Raw genomic sequence first — 16,576 nt, forward strand, 5'->3', positions numbered from 1 at the left:
TTTGTTCAAAGCTATTTTTGTCACCTCTCTGCATCACTAATGTCCCCGTCGTCGTCCCGTGCATGGCAGCTACATCCAAGAGCTCCTCACTGAGAGTCAGGTCTTATAAACACTGATAGATGCGCTGTATCCGTGTTGTCTGTGCTTTCATCAACAGCTAATGAAGAAGACGAGTACCTGCTCGTCTCTTAGCTAGCTGTGTTGTTAGATTGCTGCTAGTTCCTGAACTCGGTCTGCGATGGTGTTTCTTCACAAACTGACATTTGTAAAAGTCTGTATCTGGTCGGAGCTCACCTGCTCACACACCTTTAGCAGCACTGGGCTGTAGCTTTTGTAAATATATTCTGCTGTTATTGCAGTCTGCCTTTTAATTCTTGGACAATTTAATGTTTTTCTTGGAGACTAAATTTTGCTCCGTGTTTGGTGTCAAAATGCCGATGTGAATTATATTCCTTCATCACCGACACGCATCATAACACAGAAGACAGACCAGTTTTTCTCCTTGAAGAACAAACATGTGTTCGCTTTCCCATCTTTCATTACATTTTCTTCCCTCTGCATCAATTTTTCTCTTCGTGGACATTTTGGGATTATTTGTCGATCTTTTTCAACTCAATCACTTGTTGGAAAACCTCTTTACGGGCTGTTCCCTCTCCTGTCCACCTTAATGTCGGTACACAGACAACATGCTATCTCATAATTTCAACTTTCTATCTCATAATTTCGACCATGGCGATACTTTTATTTTCAAGTCTAACTTTAAATTTGTTTTTCCAAAATAAAAAATAAAATAATCTTTTTTTTTTTTTTTTTTGCTGGCGGATTCGCGGGCCACATAAAATGACGTGGCGGGCCGGACACGTGTGCGTTAGGGTTTTCTCAAGCCAGCAACGACCATGTGATCCCACGAGCGAAGTTAAAACATGAAACGGCAGAGTTAGAGGCCCATACGAATGGAGTTCTCTATCAAACAGCTAGAGATGTGTCTTTACAGTAAATCGTGGCTGAAACACGACGGCAGCGACGCGGCCCGACACCATCCATCCCCAACAATACTGACGTGAAGGCGGCACGGCGCTCCTGCCTTCATTAGCAGCTTAATGAGCCACAAGGGACCGCTCGTTTTTTAACCCGTCAAACAGAGGCACAGCTTGTCTAGTTAACTCCAGCCAATGTTCAGTCAGTAGAGCAGGAACGTCATGTGACTGACGGCTCAGATTCAGCTGTGTGTGTGTGTGTGTGTGTGTGTGTGTGGGGGGGGGGGGTTGTTTTGTTGTTATGAGTAATGCAGAGATGGTGTGTTGGTGGGTGTTGTTAGAGAAACCTCCAGGATCTGTTGGTTCTTTCACAGCTATAACACTGGGGGTTGTAGCTATTTATATATTGAAGATGATAGAATTATAATAATATTAACATGATAATATCGTGCAAATAATCCAGCGCCTTGAATTAACTTATATGTACAGTTATATTTACAGACTCTATCCACCTCCACACACTCTTTTCAATGGGATTCTACAAATTCCACGATAATCATGTATGATATTGTGACAGCACTAATTAACACCGCCAGCTCATTAGGGCCCAACAGAGTGGTGTTTCTAAGGTTTGATTAAACCGAAGGCAAACATGATGTGAAGTGAATTCATTGCATTTTGGCACATGTAGTAGTATTTCTGTAAAGTTTCATTATCATCATAATAATACTTTGCTCAGTTTTTCAGACGTGATTCCATTCTTATCATGTGACTTGAGTATGAAAATGTAGCTGGTTTGTGTGGAGGGAGATCCCATCGGTGTCTCCTTGATGTGTCTCCAGGCCGTCTGTCTGGACTCTTACAGTAAATGGAGCTTTCTGTCAAACTACTATTCCCAAAGTCCAGAAAGAACCTTCAAGCGCAATATTGTGGTACAGAACTATCTGAAAAATCAGCTGAGAGACAAACTGGGTAATAAATGATCATCTCATCTGCCCTCTTTCAGTGGAGCTGCATGTTTTTTTAAACAGATTGTGCTGCGATTACAGCGTGTGCATGCTCGGTAGGTAATCTTGGCAAACCTTTAAAAATGCCTTCTGATTAAAAACAACACGATCATCTCTACTCTTAACCAGTATTTCAATACCAAAACTCTCATATTCTCCTGAACTTTTCATGATAACTGGATACAGACAATGATCTTGAAACAAAGCCCAAAACATACAGGGTGTGTTCGGCCCTTTGTCTGCCATGTAACAGATCCCTGCCAGCCTTCTGACTTTGAATAGAGTCGACTCTCCGGTCTGTGAAATCGGAAGCTAAATTTCTCTCCACTGACGGGTTTCAAACCCGTTTCTAGAAGCTATTTTTAAAAGAGACTTCTCTGCATCATTCGAGGCGATGCTGTTGTGAGTGGTGCAGGTTTTTCTGCAGCGAGGCTGCAGGCGGGGGAAACCTTTACCGAACTCTCTTTGACACGATTACAGAAGACACTGTGAAGATGCAGATGCAATGTATAATTGAAAATGACCTATTTTTCAAAGGATTATTCTCCCTGAAGCGGTGGGCAGGCCGGAGCCGTCGTTTTTCTACAGTCAGCTGTCAAGAGACGAAGCTGGCTGAGAGTGCGGTGCGGCTCGCCCGATAACACTGTCGCGCGGCACACAGAAAATGAGATCTTGGCTAAATGTATGAAAGCAAAAAAAAGGACATAGTGATGAGCAAATGTCTCCTCGTCAGAGCGGTGCAGTGAGAAGGAACACGCACAGAGCCAGAAGTGGCCTCCCTGGGTAGATTTGTCAGAGAAGATGGGATGGGACCAATGATTCAGCTGGGGATGACTTGTCCAGCGCGCGTTCGACACAGGAAGTAGAGGATCGACTCCGCCGCTCCTCCACGAAAGGGGAACAAATCTCCTTCTCTCATTCCGCGGGAAATGGACAGAAGTCCCCCGAGGGCTGCCGATCTCCAGCCGCTGATAGGACAATTTTTCTTTCTCATTCTCCGGCTCGTCATCTCGCTCTCCCTCGCTCCCCTGCTTAGTCACCTCGCTCTCCATTTCCTGGACACACCTGTCGGTCTCCAGTCCTTTCATTCATCACGTTCTGCTAGCCCTCCTCCTCCTCCTCTCAGCTGCCTTCCTCTCTTATGATGTGTTTAGCATTCAAGGCCTCTCACTGCTGCATCACAGGCCTGTTTGTTTCACCGAGCTGCAAAGGGAAAGGGGAGAAAAAAAAATGTAAAAAAAAGAAGCGATTCCTCGGGGACGGAGTAAAACTTCTATATGCCTTCTCGCTGCGGAGCGGAATGCATCTGCATGGATGTGCCGCCACACGCATACCAGCGCTTGATATTCACATCTTTGCATATGCATGATAGCGCAACGCGATGCCAGCATGCATATATGCATGTTTTCACCTCGAAAGACGCACGCGGGGCATGCTTGTACGCTCTCAGATTCAAACACCCACCCACACGAACGACGCACCCACTCATCATTATGACGCACAACATAGTAAAACCGTAACACCCATCCAGCGTTGACACCCGTTGCCATTTGACTCTGGCACTCCGCTGCGGTTCAACACCCGTGCTCTCAGCCTCCGGTCGTTTGCATGTCAAATACGGAAGGGAGGATTTCCCTTCCACACGGAGTCCACGAGCTAATGACGAGTCCTTGCGCCATTCGTGTCGGAGTTTAAGTGCTCTAAATCCTCCGTAGCTTATTAGAGGGCCCGTACACAACGCATCCCTAAAGTATTCCAATTAGAGGCAAATTATCAAGATGCTCCGCGTTTCGTAAAAAGGCGCCACGTTTACTGTATCGGGACAAACTGGGTCATGTTTGGTTGTCTTAGATGCTTGTGCTGACATAGAGGAGTTACTCTGCGGCAGCCGCCGGCTCTGTTCTGCTGCAACAGTGTCCCCTGATATAGAGTCTTAACCTGGAGGGAGGCTGACAGACACACACACACACACACACACACACACACACATCCCAAATACATCCTCACATCCACATATACCCCCTGGAATAAAATAAAAAATCAAACAAACACACCCACGCAGAGCCGGGTGGCTGTAATTAAAAAGCAGTGGCGCTCTGTGGTGCAGAGAGAGGCTATCTGAGGAGAGAGTGTGTGTGTGTGTGTGTGTGTGGAGGGGGGGCCTAAAGGCTTCACTAATTACCTGTCAATGACAAGGAAGGGGGAGATCTAAAGTGGTGAATATTGTCCCAAACTGTCATCCTCAATGAACCATACACTCCGCAATTCACTTCAAGGATAATGCCCGCTGACTTGGGGAATGGGACGAGACGCCATATGTTTGTGTAATTTAGCCGTAATTGGTTCCGAATCTGTTCCAAACAAAGTGACACTGTGGTATTGAGCAGCGTGATGCCGACTAAAAGGTCGGCCGCCAGACGCGCAGTAATCAGACGAGAGTCGGGGGAAAAGAACAGGTGCTTTTTCAAAAGCTCATTGTAATTGCGATCCTAGAGGTTTTGTTTTGGATGTGAGGCAGACATCGGATCTGTCGATGTATAGAAATGTACATTTCAAATATGTTGACTGAGTCCATAACTGATGCACGTCAATGAGCACAAAGCCGGCTGACAAATAACTAAATGTCAGGACTCACCCCGAGACACAACTGAGGGGTCATGAGATGACTGACAGAAAGCTGAAGAGTTTGTTTCTTTTTTTAATTTTTCCATCATTTAGTGTAAAAGAAAAATGCCAAGTCTTGTATTTCTTTTTTTTTTTTTTTATGGATGATGTGGAGGCCTCAGATCCTGTGGCCCACAATGTACAACTTGGAGGGTATTATCTTGCCCATACCATGGTCACTTGGTCGTGTTGTAGTCAAGACCACCTAAACTGAGACCAAGTCCAGACCAAGACCAGAGTGTATCGAGACAGAGACAAGACCAAGACTTTGAGACCAGGTCAAGACCAAGATCCGAGTGTATCGAGACCAAGACAAGACCAAGACTTTGAGGGTTAGAGACCAAGTCAAGACCAAGTCCGGAGTGTATCGAAACCAAGTAAAGACCAAGAATAGAGTGTATCGAGACCGAGACAAGACCAAGACCAGAGTGTATCGAGACCAAGACAAGACCAAGACTTTGAAGAGCTGAAACCAATCAAGACCAGACCAGTTCGAGTTCCACACTGCATGACACACTTACAATAAAACGTTGAACATGCAAACCATTGGGCCTCCTCAAAATTGATCTAAAAGTTCCACTTTCCCATAACAATACACCAGAAACAACGGGAAGATTCCTCTTCCCTCACCTCATATATTGCCATATATACTGTACATGTGTGTATGTTTAAGTGCACCGTGGGATTATCTCTCTCTTCTGATGTAAATATCCTGGGAACCAACGCCTAAGACTATTTAGAATACTCAAATAAAATGCCTCCAATTGCACCACAAATACCCCGTGACAGCTGTCAATCACTGGAATATACACAACCTAGCGTTGAAAACATCACCTAACCTGCTCCTTTTCAGCTCAAGCACACAAGAGAGCTTCTTCTCTTCATTTTTTCGTGACAACAGCAACAGCTCAAAGTCAACTTTCTAGTGAAGTGTGTGAAGACAGAGAACGCGTACGAGTTCTGATGGGGAATTTGTTTGGGAACGTTCAATAAGCGAAGCCTTCGCTGTGTCAGATTTCCCCCTACCAATTAGGCTGTACGCAGACCTTTGAAACAGTATGCGCTAAATATGAATCTGCCATCAAATGCAACCGAGTAAATGCCTCAGTGACGACAGGATAATGTGTTTCCATTTACATACACTGCATTTGTGCAATGTTGTAATATTAATACGTGGGTGAGATACTCCATACGCAGACATGTGAAAATACAAATCTTGCTGGAATCTGCAAAACAAAAGATATATTTATATACATTATTCATTATTAAAACTCGGAAGAAAGTCCCCTCTTTCTTTTGACCTTCCTCTATAACAATCTGACAAAACGTTTCTGTGGAAAAAAACAAAAAGTCAATCAGGAGACAAACAAGGCGCCGGTGTCGTACGGCTGTGTTTTATCACGCCACTCTTTGGCGAGGTGTTGGCACAGTGGGGCCATATGCTGTGTGTCTTAGTCCAGTTGGACCCAAACGGCTCTAAACGGTGCTGAGCGTCTGCCAGAGTGAGACGGAGAGCAGATCACTCAGCAGCCATTCAGCCAGTTACACGAGAACGGGGGGGGTCTGGAAAAGGAGCCCAGTTTATGGGGCAGTCTGCAGGTTTTCTTAAGGAGCTGGCCCATTAATCACTTTTAAAGCCCTTCTTGAAAAAAGTTTGCGTGCCACCGTTCTAGTTAATGACACTCCGCCGCTGGCAGCGACACTTGAGCTCCATGAGGATGTGTCTGTCGACATCACACAGGCTCCGACTTTCACTTCACTTCCATCTTGATTTACTGTACATACCATTCAATTACAAATTACAGTCTGACAGTTAACGGACATGTGGACCTACTTTGGCTAACATGAATTACTGCCTCTTGGTCGTATTGCAGTTTGCATCCATTTCTGCCCAAAATGTCATCACTTCATCATTTTTAACCTATTAGACATGGAATTGTCCTAATTAACATAGGAATTCTTGAGTTATGGCCCAAAAGGTGTTTTGGGAGGTGACCTTCGATCACCAAAAATCTGAAGAAATTCCGCTCAAGGCGTTCCCGAGATATCGCCTCGACAGGAATGAGACGGACGTGAGGTCACAGTGACCTCGACCTCTGACCTCCAAAATCTAAATCAGTTGATCCTCGAGTCCAGGTGGACGTTTGTGCCAAGTCTGAAGAAATCTCCCTCAAGACGTTCCCGAGATATCACATTTGTGAGAACGCTAGTACAACCTGAAAATACGTCGCCTTCGTCCACGGCGGTCGCCGGCGTGGAGGCATAAATAAAAACACAAAAAAGATTTATGATTATGTGATGCCATCAAACTCGGGCTTCTTTTCCCCCAGATTAGCCCTTCTCTCCTGCCCGTCTGTATCTTTGTACTATCTCCGTTGCTCGATAACAAGCGGTGGTGCTGTGTGTCTGTTGCAGCCTTCACAGCGAGCTGGTAAACTGAGCAGCGTCAGACAGACTGACTGATGAGTCATACGGGAGTGTGTGCGTGTGTGTGTGTGTGTGTGTGTGTGTGTGTGTGCAGCATCTGCATTTATTTCCGAGCTCCCGATATACCAAACGTATTGACTTTGAACTCTTTCAGCATTCAAATATATGATAAGGAGAAAATGTGAGTCGAGACACCCTCAGCCGACGCTATTGTGAGGCATCAGAACCAACTCACTGTGGAGGTGAAAGACTTCCTGATAGCGAGAGATCTTGAGAACTTTTCCACCCTGTAAAAAGACACAAGAGATTCCATATGTACTGAACACGTGACATCTGAGGTGAATGAGTGGGATTCCTGTTTAGCGACTATTCACAGACCATTTGGTTAGAATAACATGTCAAAATATTGGGGTCTGATTCAGACTCCCAGCAGCACAAGTCGTCTGTGATTGAGACGGAGCATCTGCTAAAGGATTCGTCCTGAGAGACTTTTCTCATATTATCAGTAATTGGCGAAGTCTTTCCCACATGCCCTGTGAACGGTAGAGAGAGAAAGGGAGGGGGGGGCGATACCTTGAATAGATTAGAGCCCTTTTATAGGCTGTTGAAGTCACTTTCGTGTCCCTCAACGATTACAATTAAAGTGCTCTCTCGCTCTCCCCCCCCACACAACGGTTCCAGAGGGGCGGGAGCTGTGGAAGCTGGGCAGCTCGTAGGTGGGAGAGTGTGAATCGCCCCGGAGGACGAGCTGTGTTCACTCTGCATGCTAAATGAGCTGGAAACAGTATTACACTTCTTCACCTCGCGCTTTTCATCAAAGCCGATGTTCATTTAGCAAACGACGGTCCCGTTTAGTGTCAAATGGACCATAAAGCAGGGTTCAGGGCGGGGCTACCTTGTGATTGACAGGTCGCTGCCACAGCGTTGTCTGTGTTTTTTTTATCGCTTTCATAGTTCATAGTGTGTTTTCACTTCATGAAAGTTAATTGTAATCTTTTGGTCATATACAAATTCAACGATCTATTGCACCCTCTCGTGTCACTACTGGTTGAAGAGAAAAAAGATGGCGACGGCCAAAATGAAGAACTCATTAATACCAAAGCCTCTCCCTCGAGGTTAGGCAGTGATTAGAAGCCCTGAAGAGCGTCCGCTCATATTTACAGTTTGTGAAAAGACAAATCCTCCGACAGTTTCACATTCAAACATTCTACTCAAGGACACGCGGTGCCAAGACGAGCACGACTTTAGAAGTGCAGAGAAACCTGTCAGCCCCGGAGATACGCTTTTTTATTATTAACCAAGAAAAATGTTTTCTCCACATTTGCGTTGCAATTTGACAAAGTCCATCTGGAAATCATCAAGAAGTCATTTAGACCTAATTTGCGCAGCGGCCTCTAGAAACACAGCACTGTCCTCCAAGTGATGCAGCCGACTCAGCTTCCAGAAACCCATACATATACATACATACACACACATGCACACACACACATGCACACATACATGCACGCACTCTTGACACACGTCCCACCAGAGAAGAAGAGGATGAGGGAAATGGAATTAGCGCCCAGACTGAAAGACAAAACACACACCAATGGACCCCCCCCCCGATACGCATTAATATGCACAGATGGGGTACGCTCACATGCATGCTGACGAATTCATCAGTGGAGAGGATAGCTAGAGGGCGCAAACATGTTGTTTCACATGTTGCAGAACTATGCCACTTCAGTTCCAGGGGAGCCGAATGTTTCGCCTGCCCCCCCCCCCCCTTCGCCGTGCCGTTTGTCTTTTGAAATGGCCACAAACGGAGCCGCAACTGATTTAAAGTGACAGGGAGGCAAGGCCATCTTATTCATCACAGTGGAGTAGAGGCCGTCGTGTTTGAAGGCCCTGCCCCCGCTACGACCCCGCCTATCGCCGGCTGATCTATGGCGTGCCAACAAACCCAAACAAGGCGTCACCTTGCCGGGACAAATAGGCGACAACAGACTTGGGGGCATTTGGTAATCCTTAACCGCATGCTTCAACCTGTGTGGCGCTGGAGAATTCATTTTACCGTGCCCACGAGCGGCTGTACAAGCCGTTCTCCCCCCTCTCATATTTTATTTCTCTCTCTATTAGAACATCTTGTCCCCCTTCTTCTCTCACTCCTGCATTTTCAACACAGTGTCAGGAAATACAAAAGTCTGTGGTCTTTCAAACCCGCTGGGAGTGACAAAGAGAAGCAGTCAGAGAACGCTGTTTCCTGACCTCGGGCTGGATTCGGTGGATTCACGGAGCGGCACATTTTAGAAAGTTTCACCCCATTTATTAAACCGGCACCCTACCTTGCTGAGCTGGCCGGCCGGCGAGCCGCTGTTGTTGACAGTGTGGCATTTGAAGTTGAGCAACGACTCCCCCGCGGCGTCGCGCTCTCGTCTCTCGTCCTTGTCGGTGCGGGAGCGGCCGTCAGCGGGGGGGGGCGAGGTGGCAGACGAGGGGGAGGGCCGCTGGAGAGCCGTGCAGGACAGTCCGAGGAAGTTAGACGGCCGGATAAGGAAGGCCTCCAGAGCGATGTTTGCAGATACCTGGGGTGAGGGAGGGGGGGAGGCCATGAATTAGAAGTTGGGCGGCGGCGGAAGAGATTTATATATTAGTCATTAAGCAGATGCTTTTATCCCAAGCGACAGCAGAGAGAGGGAGAATAATAGACAGGGGGAAGCGAGAAGAAACAAAGGAAGCAATTTCTCTTTCTCTCGCCTCATTCGAGCTATCTGCTGAAGCCAAATTAACTTCTCTGCGAGACAAGGTAAGGCTACGGGACATTTAGTCAGATAATCAACCTTCGCCCCCGGCTGAGTGAGTGTGTGCCCGCCATGTACCTTGGAAATGACCTGGTTGTCTCCGCTCAGCGCCAGGTCGGCGATGCGCTCCACGCACTGCACGATGCGGGTGCACGCTCGCGCCTCGTTCTGCGCCATCCACAGGATGTGCTCCTCCACCAGCATCATGTTGCTGGCTACGTCCGAGATGTAGTCCCCCAGCTGTGAAGACGCAAGCAGACGTGTGTCACAAATGAAGTGCGCGGAGACAAAACGGCACAAACTGTACTGTACGAAGCCCACACACACACACACACACACACACAGGAGGAGGCAGACTCATCATGCACATCAATCACATCCGCAACTACAGGCACATTTATAATCTCCAGTCAGAATTGGAAGGGAGGCAAATGGTGGCTTCATTCATTATGGGGAGATTTAATTTAGATTAGCGGCTCCGATGGGGCCTAATCGCTTCCCTGGGATGGCAGTTTGCTATTTACTTACTGTACTTCTCATTGTTGCCTCGTTCGACTGTTCTTTATTGGATGAATGAGGGTGGTCTCATCAGCATTGTCCCAGGAATGATAAAACATTAAGTATCTCCTCATAATATCTCCTCCCGGGTGACCCATGATGAGTAATTGGACAAGTGAGAGCTAATATTGATTCTCTTCACCAACTTGAGCTCAATGGCCTTCCCCTCGCACAACCCGACCTTCGGCGTGACGTAAAGCCCCCCCCCCCCAATCGCCTGTGGACACAAAAACGTGAGGGAGGTACGCTTGAGGTAAAACTTGCTCAAAAAGAGATGCGTCTTCATGACCGTGATCGGCATTCTGGTCCAACGCTGTGGCGGGCGGGAGGAAAATGTCAGGAGGTGAAAAGTTAAGCCGTCTGGAATGAATTGAAGGATTGGAGCCAGAGCGACAGCGTGTCGCCGCGTCTCTTTTTAACGCTGAGGTCCACTTAAGGGCACTTTTCTGTTTCGCTCAACCGGGACACTCGAGAAGCCGTCGTTACGTCGGGAGTGGAAGAACAGTTTTTTTCCCGATAAACCTCATCAACTGCAAAGCATCGCATCAAAACAGGAGCAGCAGCTAACGATGCGAGTACAGTAAGTTACAGTGTGAGAAACATGTGCTTCAGAGGAAACGGCCGTCTTTCGTACTGTCGTGTCTGGATCTACGAGGCGTTTCTCTTTGCGTGCGCTCACACTCACGTCTCTGCGTTTCTCCACCAGCCTCGTCAGCCTCTCCACCAGGTGTGTGACGAAGATGACGTCCATGACGTCGGTGAAGTGCGCCGCCCTGCTGGTGAAGGCCACCAACTGCCGGCCTAAAGGCTGAGCGTTGGTGGCGTTGACGGTTATCTGGAATACAAAAGGCATACGGGCGGCATTAATTCAGAGAGGGTGACGAGTGTTTCCCCGACGTTCATTGTCAAATTCACACCATCATTAATATCCTCTGCTCGGAGTGCAGACACACACACACACACACACACACACACACACACACACACACACACACACACACACCATACTGGTTACAAACACGCTGATGTGCTGATGGATTCGAATTTTGTGTGTTTTTTTAGCTGCCCTCTTTGTTTTCCGTGACGTTTGCTAAGAGTGATGTAATGTAGCTCCGGGGCGTTTCATGCGAGCGCGGCGCCAGACTCCATTTCAAAAATTGCCTTTTAAATGCTGCACTGCTCGTCAGCAATCGGTCACACAGTAACTCGGCAATTTGGCCTTGTGTGCTTTGATGCATTTGGAATGCAGTTAATACACCAGTCGCCCTGTAGTTTTTAATGAAAAGCCAACTCCTGTTGTTCCTCACCACTGTTTAGGGAAAAAAGAAATGACAGGAGTGACACTCCAGACAGCTTTAACAGTGACCTATACTTTAAGTCTAACTTATGGCGATGTGAAGAGTTGTTGAGATGGATTTTGAAAAGGCAACTGAAGAAATTTGAGGCCAGATTTTGGTGCCATAATGAGTCCACAAACAGGAGATGATCACACAGTCCGTCGTCACATGAAACAGCTTTGACAACATGTAATCAATTATAAATCACTCTTACTGTTATTTCCTGCCATGCGTGTAGTTTTGAACGCTTTAATGTGGCGCTGTATTCCCACGAGTACCGCAGAACGAAACGGGCTCGCCGCCTGTCGGCTCGCATCATGTACATAAAGGCTGACGCGTACAGATGTGCAAATACCTGCAGGCTACGGATGAATCGGCGGAGATGTTTGTTTTATGTGTTCTAGGAATACGAAGTTATCGAAGCGCCGGCAAATATGTCAAAGTCGACATGCTGAACGTCGGTAAAAGCTGGAACGGTTTCACTGACAATGAGAACAAAGTGTGGATGAGATACCTGTGTGAGCTCGTGCAGCACGCGGGTCAGTTCACTGGCGTACGGGCACTGAGTGTAGTCCTCCTCGGCCCACCGTCCAGCGCGGTCGCAGCTCCGCCACGCCTTCTTCGCCTTCTGGCCGGAGAGGTGAGGGCCGCTGCCGCCGGCCGGGCGGGGGGTGGAGCCGAAGGCGGCGGGAGCGCAGGGCAGGAAGGCCAGGATGCCAGCCAAGGTCTTTGGCCACCTGCCACACAAGATATCAGTCAATGGAGCGAGTTTGGGAGTCTTCACTCGCGGCACCAGATGGCAATTTCATCCTCCCTGTGCTTAGGAAATTATTAATTTGCATATTTGATTTACAGCTAACTCTAATCACTTTTTTTTTTTCTTTTTTGCAGAAGACTGCAGATTCTGATACTTGATTGTGAAACAATGTGTTGTCTTGGTGATGCATTCTGACTTCATCAACTAACTTTAATAATCAACTTTGTTGTGTTTCCACTTAGTGCACAATGGAACTTAAGAACGGGGAGTACTACTCAGCCTGTGTAATGTACTCTGTGGCTCTGAATGAGCTGCCTAAAGTCTTTCATTGGGGTTATTGTTTGGTTATGGCATGGAATATTATTCAACAGACTGTTTTTGGTACAAACTGGGGGCGTGGAGGGTAAAAGACATTGGAACTCAACAGCCCGGGATCTAATTGAATTGTGGGAAATGTAGCTTTTGGTTTTTGGAGCTTTATGAAGGCGAGTTACTAAATTGCCACAGATGGAACAAGAGAGAGAGACAGAATGAGAAACCTGCTCCTGCCTGAAGGGGAGGATTCAGCCTAAAGGAGTAATTACAAGTGGTGTTCGTACGGCCATGCAAAGTTCAATGAAGTCTCCTCTGAAGCAAGAAATGAGACTTTGTCAATAACGTCGTCAAGAGCCAAGTCCTGGAGCTGCTCCACTGACCAACCTGTGATGGGGTGGGGGGGGGGGCCTGTTAGTGTTACAATGAAATAAAGCTCATTTGAGTGTGAAAAGTCAGCCGAACATTCGCACTCCACTACATTAGCCTCCCTTTCCCAGATAATAAAAAGAACTTCGGGGTTTTTTTTTGGTTTCTTTGGCGCTGGTGTCGATGCCTCTGCGGCCTGAAGGAAAGAGTTGTTTCTTCTCACACATATCGATCAATTTGTCTGCAATCAGAGGAGAAACACGCGTCCTGTGTTTGGTGTGATTCTCTCCTTAAGGCGACGTCCATAACCCCACCGCAGAGACGCAGTTGAAGTGATGCTCATAGCGGCAACACTTTTGCCTTCATCGAAATGAAAATAAAGGAGCTCCGCACTCAGGAGGCAGGTAATCTGTTCTGAGGGGAGAGAGAGCTGCCATCTCGCTGCTCCCTCCCCCATTCTCTCTCTCTCTTCTTTTTTTTCCTCCCCTCCTCTCGCTCTCATCCGTGTTGCAGCTGCAGCTACTTAGTAATAAATGGCGTTAATTTCGCCCCCCCAACAAAGTAGGGGGCTCATTTTCCAGCCCATTACTCCAGTGCTCCGGCAGAAACAAAGCCCCGGCGCTCGCTGTGCTGGAAGTGGGCTGTAAAGTACAGCGGCTACAAAAGGAGCATACACGACAACGGCAGAGCCACATAGGGGGGGGCGAATGGGCGAGAGAGTGTTTTGTTACGACCACAAGGTTTCAAGGTGTTCACGAAGAGTGGAGGACAGGAAAACAGGAGGATAGATGGAGGGCGAGGAGGTGTGCCGTTTTTGTTCCTCTTTTCATGTGAAACCTGAGTCACAGGAACACGTGACCTTCTTTCTTTGTTATTTCATCTTTTTTACAGTCTTGCTATGAAGCCGAAATACATTGAGCCATAATGTTTGTGGGAGTTTTTCATATCACGTATCCAATTATTACTAAACCCTATGAACCGTCCAGGCTCTACTGTACCCACAGAACTCCGGCCCCTTTTTCTTTCTTTTTTTACGGTTAATGAGCCACATCTGGTGCGAGGCCGACCAGGTGTGGCAGATTCCTGTCAGGTGGAACAAAGAGCAGCAGCAAGAGGCAGACTCAAGCTCCTCAACTGCACTGTACATGTAGTGATAATGGCAGAGATAGTGAGTGGACTGATTACAGTCTTAATTTTTATACGTAGACTCCGTAATTAGGACTGGTGACTAAATTATAGGGCGCACTATTGCCTTATTTTGTTGGAGACCTTCTGGTCTCAGCTTTGAAAACCGGCGATTATTGTCCGTTACCACTAATTACACTGAACTAGTTGGTAAACGAAAGCTACTTCTGATTCAAGGATATGGTGTATTTACAGACAGATGGACAGGCAGCTAGCTTAGCTTGATACATACAAAAATGGAGGGAAACAGCTGGCCTGGTCCTGTTTGAGGTGGCACAATCTGCAAAACAACTTCTTTAAAGTCTCACGAATTAAGTGTGTACATTTTTTTAAATTTGTACAAAAACTGGCACGTAGAGATGACACGTTGTGGTTTGATGGTGGAGTTTTATGCTGTAGGGAGATTTTGTTACATTTGGACTGAGCTACGCTAGCTGTTTGCACCCGTTTCCAGTCTTTGTGCTAACTTAGTAGCTTCACACATTATAGAGTGCTGCAGGAACCACCTAGAACCGTACATGGGTTCAAATATTTTCACTTGTTCCCTCAATTCGAAGTCAAGAATCTTGTGGTTAGAGGCCTGAAACAACATCTGTTAACGCAAGCTTAAGAGATTTTAAAGTTGTCTTCTACGACATTAAACATTAACATTTTGAAGCTTTCGGGTCGAGGGAACCAGTGCGATGTCGACTTCCGGGGTTGGCCGAAAGAAATGCGTTCCCCTTGCAGTACTCTAATACCGTACAAACATGAGCGTTTTATCAACCGGTTCATCGAACTCTTGCCGAGACAGTGAATAAGCGTATTTCCCACGGGTTGAGCGTGACTCACCTGAAGTCGCCCTTGTTGTTGGCGACTCTGTCCGCGGGGCAGTACGGCGCCGACGTCTCCAGAACCACGATCTCCATTTGCTGAGAAGCGTTGCCACGGGAACTGGTCACCAGGCACTCCCAGATGCCAGCGATGCCCACGTCGATGTTGGAGAGGATGACCTCACTGGAGGAGAACAGAGGTGTGAAACTGTGAGCGTGTGGATTGTGTGTCTACAGTAGTGTGTGTGTGTGTGTGTGTGTGTGTGTGTGTGTGTGTTGGCGATCTTCTTCCTATGCGCTTTAAATGGTCTTAAAAGGTTTGGACAAGGTGCTGGATTAGGATTTGGCCTTGAGTTTAGGGTTAAATAGATTGAGGAATATCTTTGTGTAAAGTCTTGAATTTAAAGTGTTTTTTATTTTTTGGGGGGGGATTAGGCTAAGGATTAGAGTTAGTCATTGGTGAGGGTTAAGGTTAGGGCAACACTTTAAGGATCCTGCAGTCAGCGGAAGCTCCTCATCAGGACGGGACCACGAAAATGTGTGTGTGCACGCTTCACAGATCCAGTTCACATGAAGACCCTGGTGCGCATGTCGTATGCGGTTGCTTCAGATGTTGCCCGTGACTCAAGATGATCATTACTCATGCTTATCTTTCCTACTTTGTCACAGCGATTCCTATCTCAATGGAAAATGCCTCATTAAACAACGGATGGTGAAACAGTGACAATGAGCCAATGCAGGCCATTTGCCAAGGCGACTAATCTCGAGGATTTTACTCCTTATGAAGAAAAAAAAAAGAGGATAAAAGCTGCCGGAGATTGCTAAGCAACGGGTATTATCACCATGGCAATATTACCTCCTTGAGAAATGCCAACTGTTTATTTTACAAAAAAATATACTCTGCTTTGTGTGTACTCAAGTCGTGTTTTCAGTATACCCACACAATACCGTAAAAAGTGTTTAAATGAGAGTGAGTAAGGGAAGAACACTCGGAGAAAAAAAAGGGAAGGTGCGACAGTTGAAAAACGATAAAGTGACAGCCGGACAAGAGTGTGCAATGGTTGAGAGTGAAGATGATAATGGCTGAGAGGCTCTCATATGGAGAAGCTGTAATCCCAGAGAACCTTTTCTCAGAGAACGTGAGAGAAATATTATTCAAAAACATGAAACGCCTTCATTTTGTCTGCTTCTCTCTCGCCTCCCGTCTCTGTCTCAATATGCTCATGACTAGAGCAACTACTTTAGACACGGGCCTGTCCCAGGATGCACTGGGGGAAAGGCAGGGAACACTCCAGCACATCACTGGACCCACACATGAACACAAACACATTCACACAGTTTCAAACTCGCCGGACTACTGAAGAGAACTAGGGCACATCAAGTTGGAG

At 46.9% G+C, this 16,576-nt stretch overlaps 1 protein-coding gene across 1 annotated transcript in view; it reads right to left on the minus strand.

The window, feature by feature from the left end:
• adgra1b (adhesion G protein-coupled receptor A1b) overlaps positions 1 to 16,576 on the minus strand; it is a 148,565-nt gene that overhangs the window by 91,392 nt on the left and 40,597 nt on the right. The window contains exons 8-12 of the mRNA XM_031877970.1: positions 15,208 to 15,372; positions 12,268 to 12,490; positions 11,102 to 11,251; positions 9,937 to 10,098; positions 9,403 to 9,642 (exon numbers count right to left, since the gene is read on the minus strand). Coding sequence (XP_031733830.1) covers positions 9,403 to 9,642; positions 9,937 to 10,098; positions 11,102 to 11,251; positions 12,268 to 12,490; positions 15,208 to 15,372 — 940 coding nt within the window. The remainder of the gene's footprint in view (positions 1 to 9,402; positions 9,643 to 9,936; positions 10,099 to 11,101; positions 11,252 to 12,267; positions 12,491 to 15,207; positions 15,373 to 16,576) is intronic.

This window comes from Anarrhichthys ocellatus, unplaced genomic scaffold, assembly GCF_004355925.1.
Source record: "Anarrhichthys ocellatus isolate YVR2014 unplaced genomic scaffold, GSC_Weel_1.0 scaffold3, whole genome shotgun sequence".
NCBI classification, from domain to species: Eukaryota; Metazoa; Chordata; class Actinopteri; order Perciformes; family Anarhichadidae; genus Anarrhichthys; species Anarrhichthys ocellatus.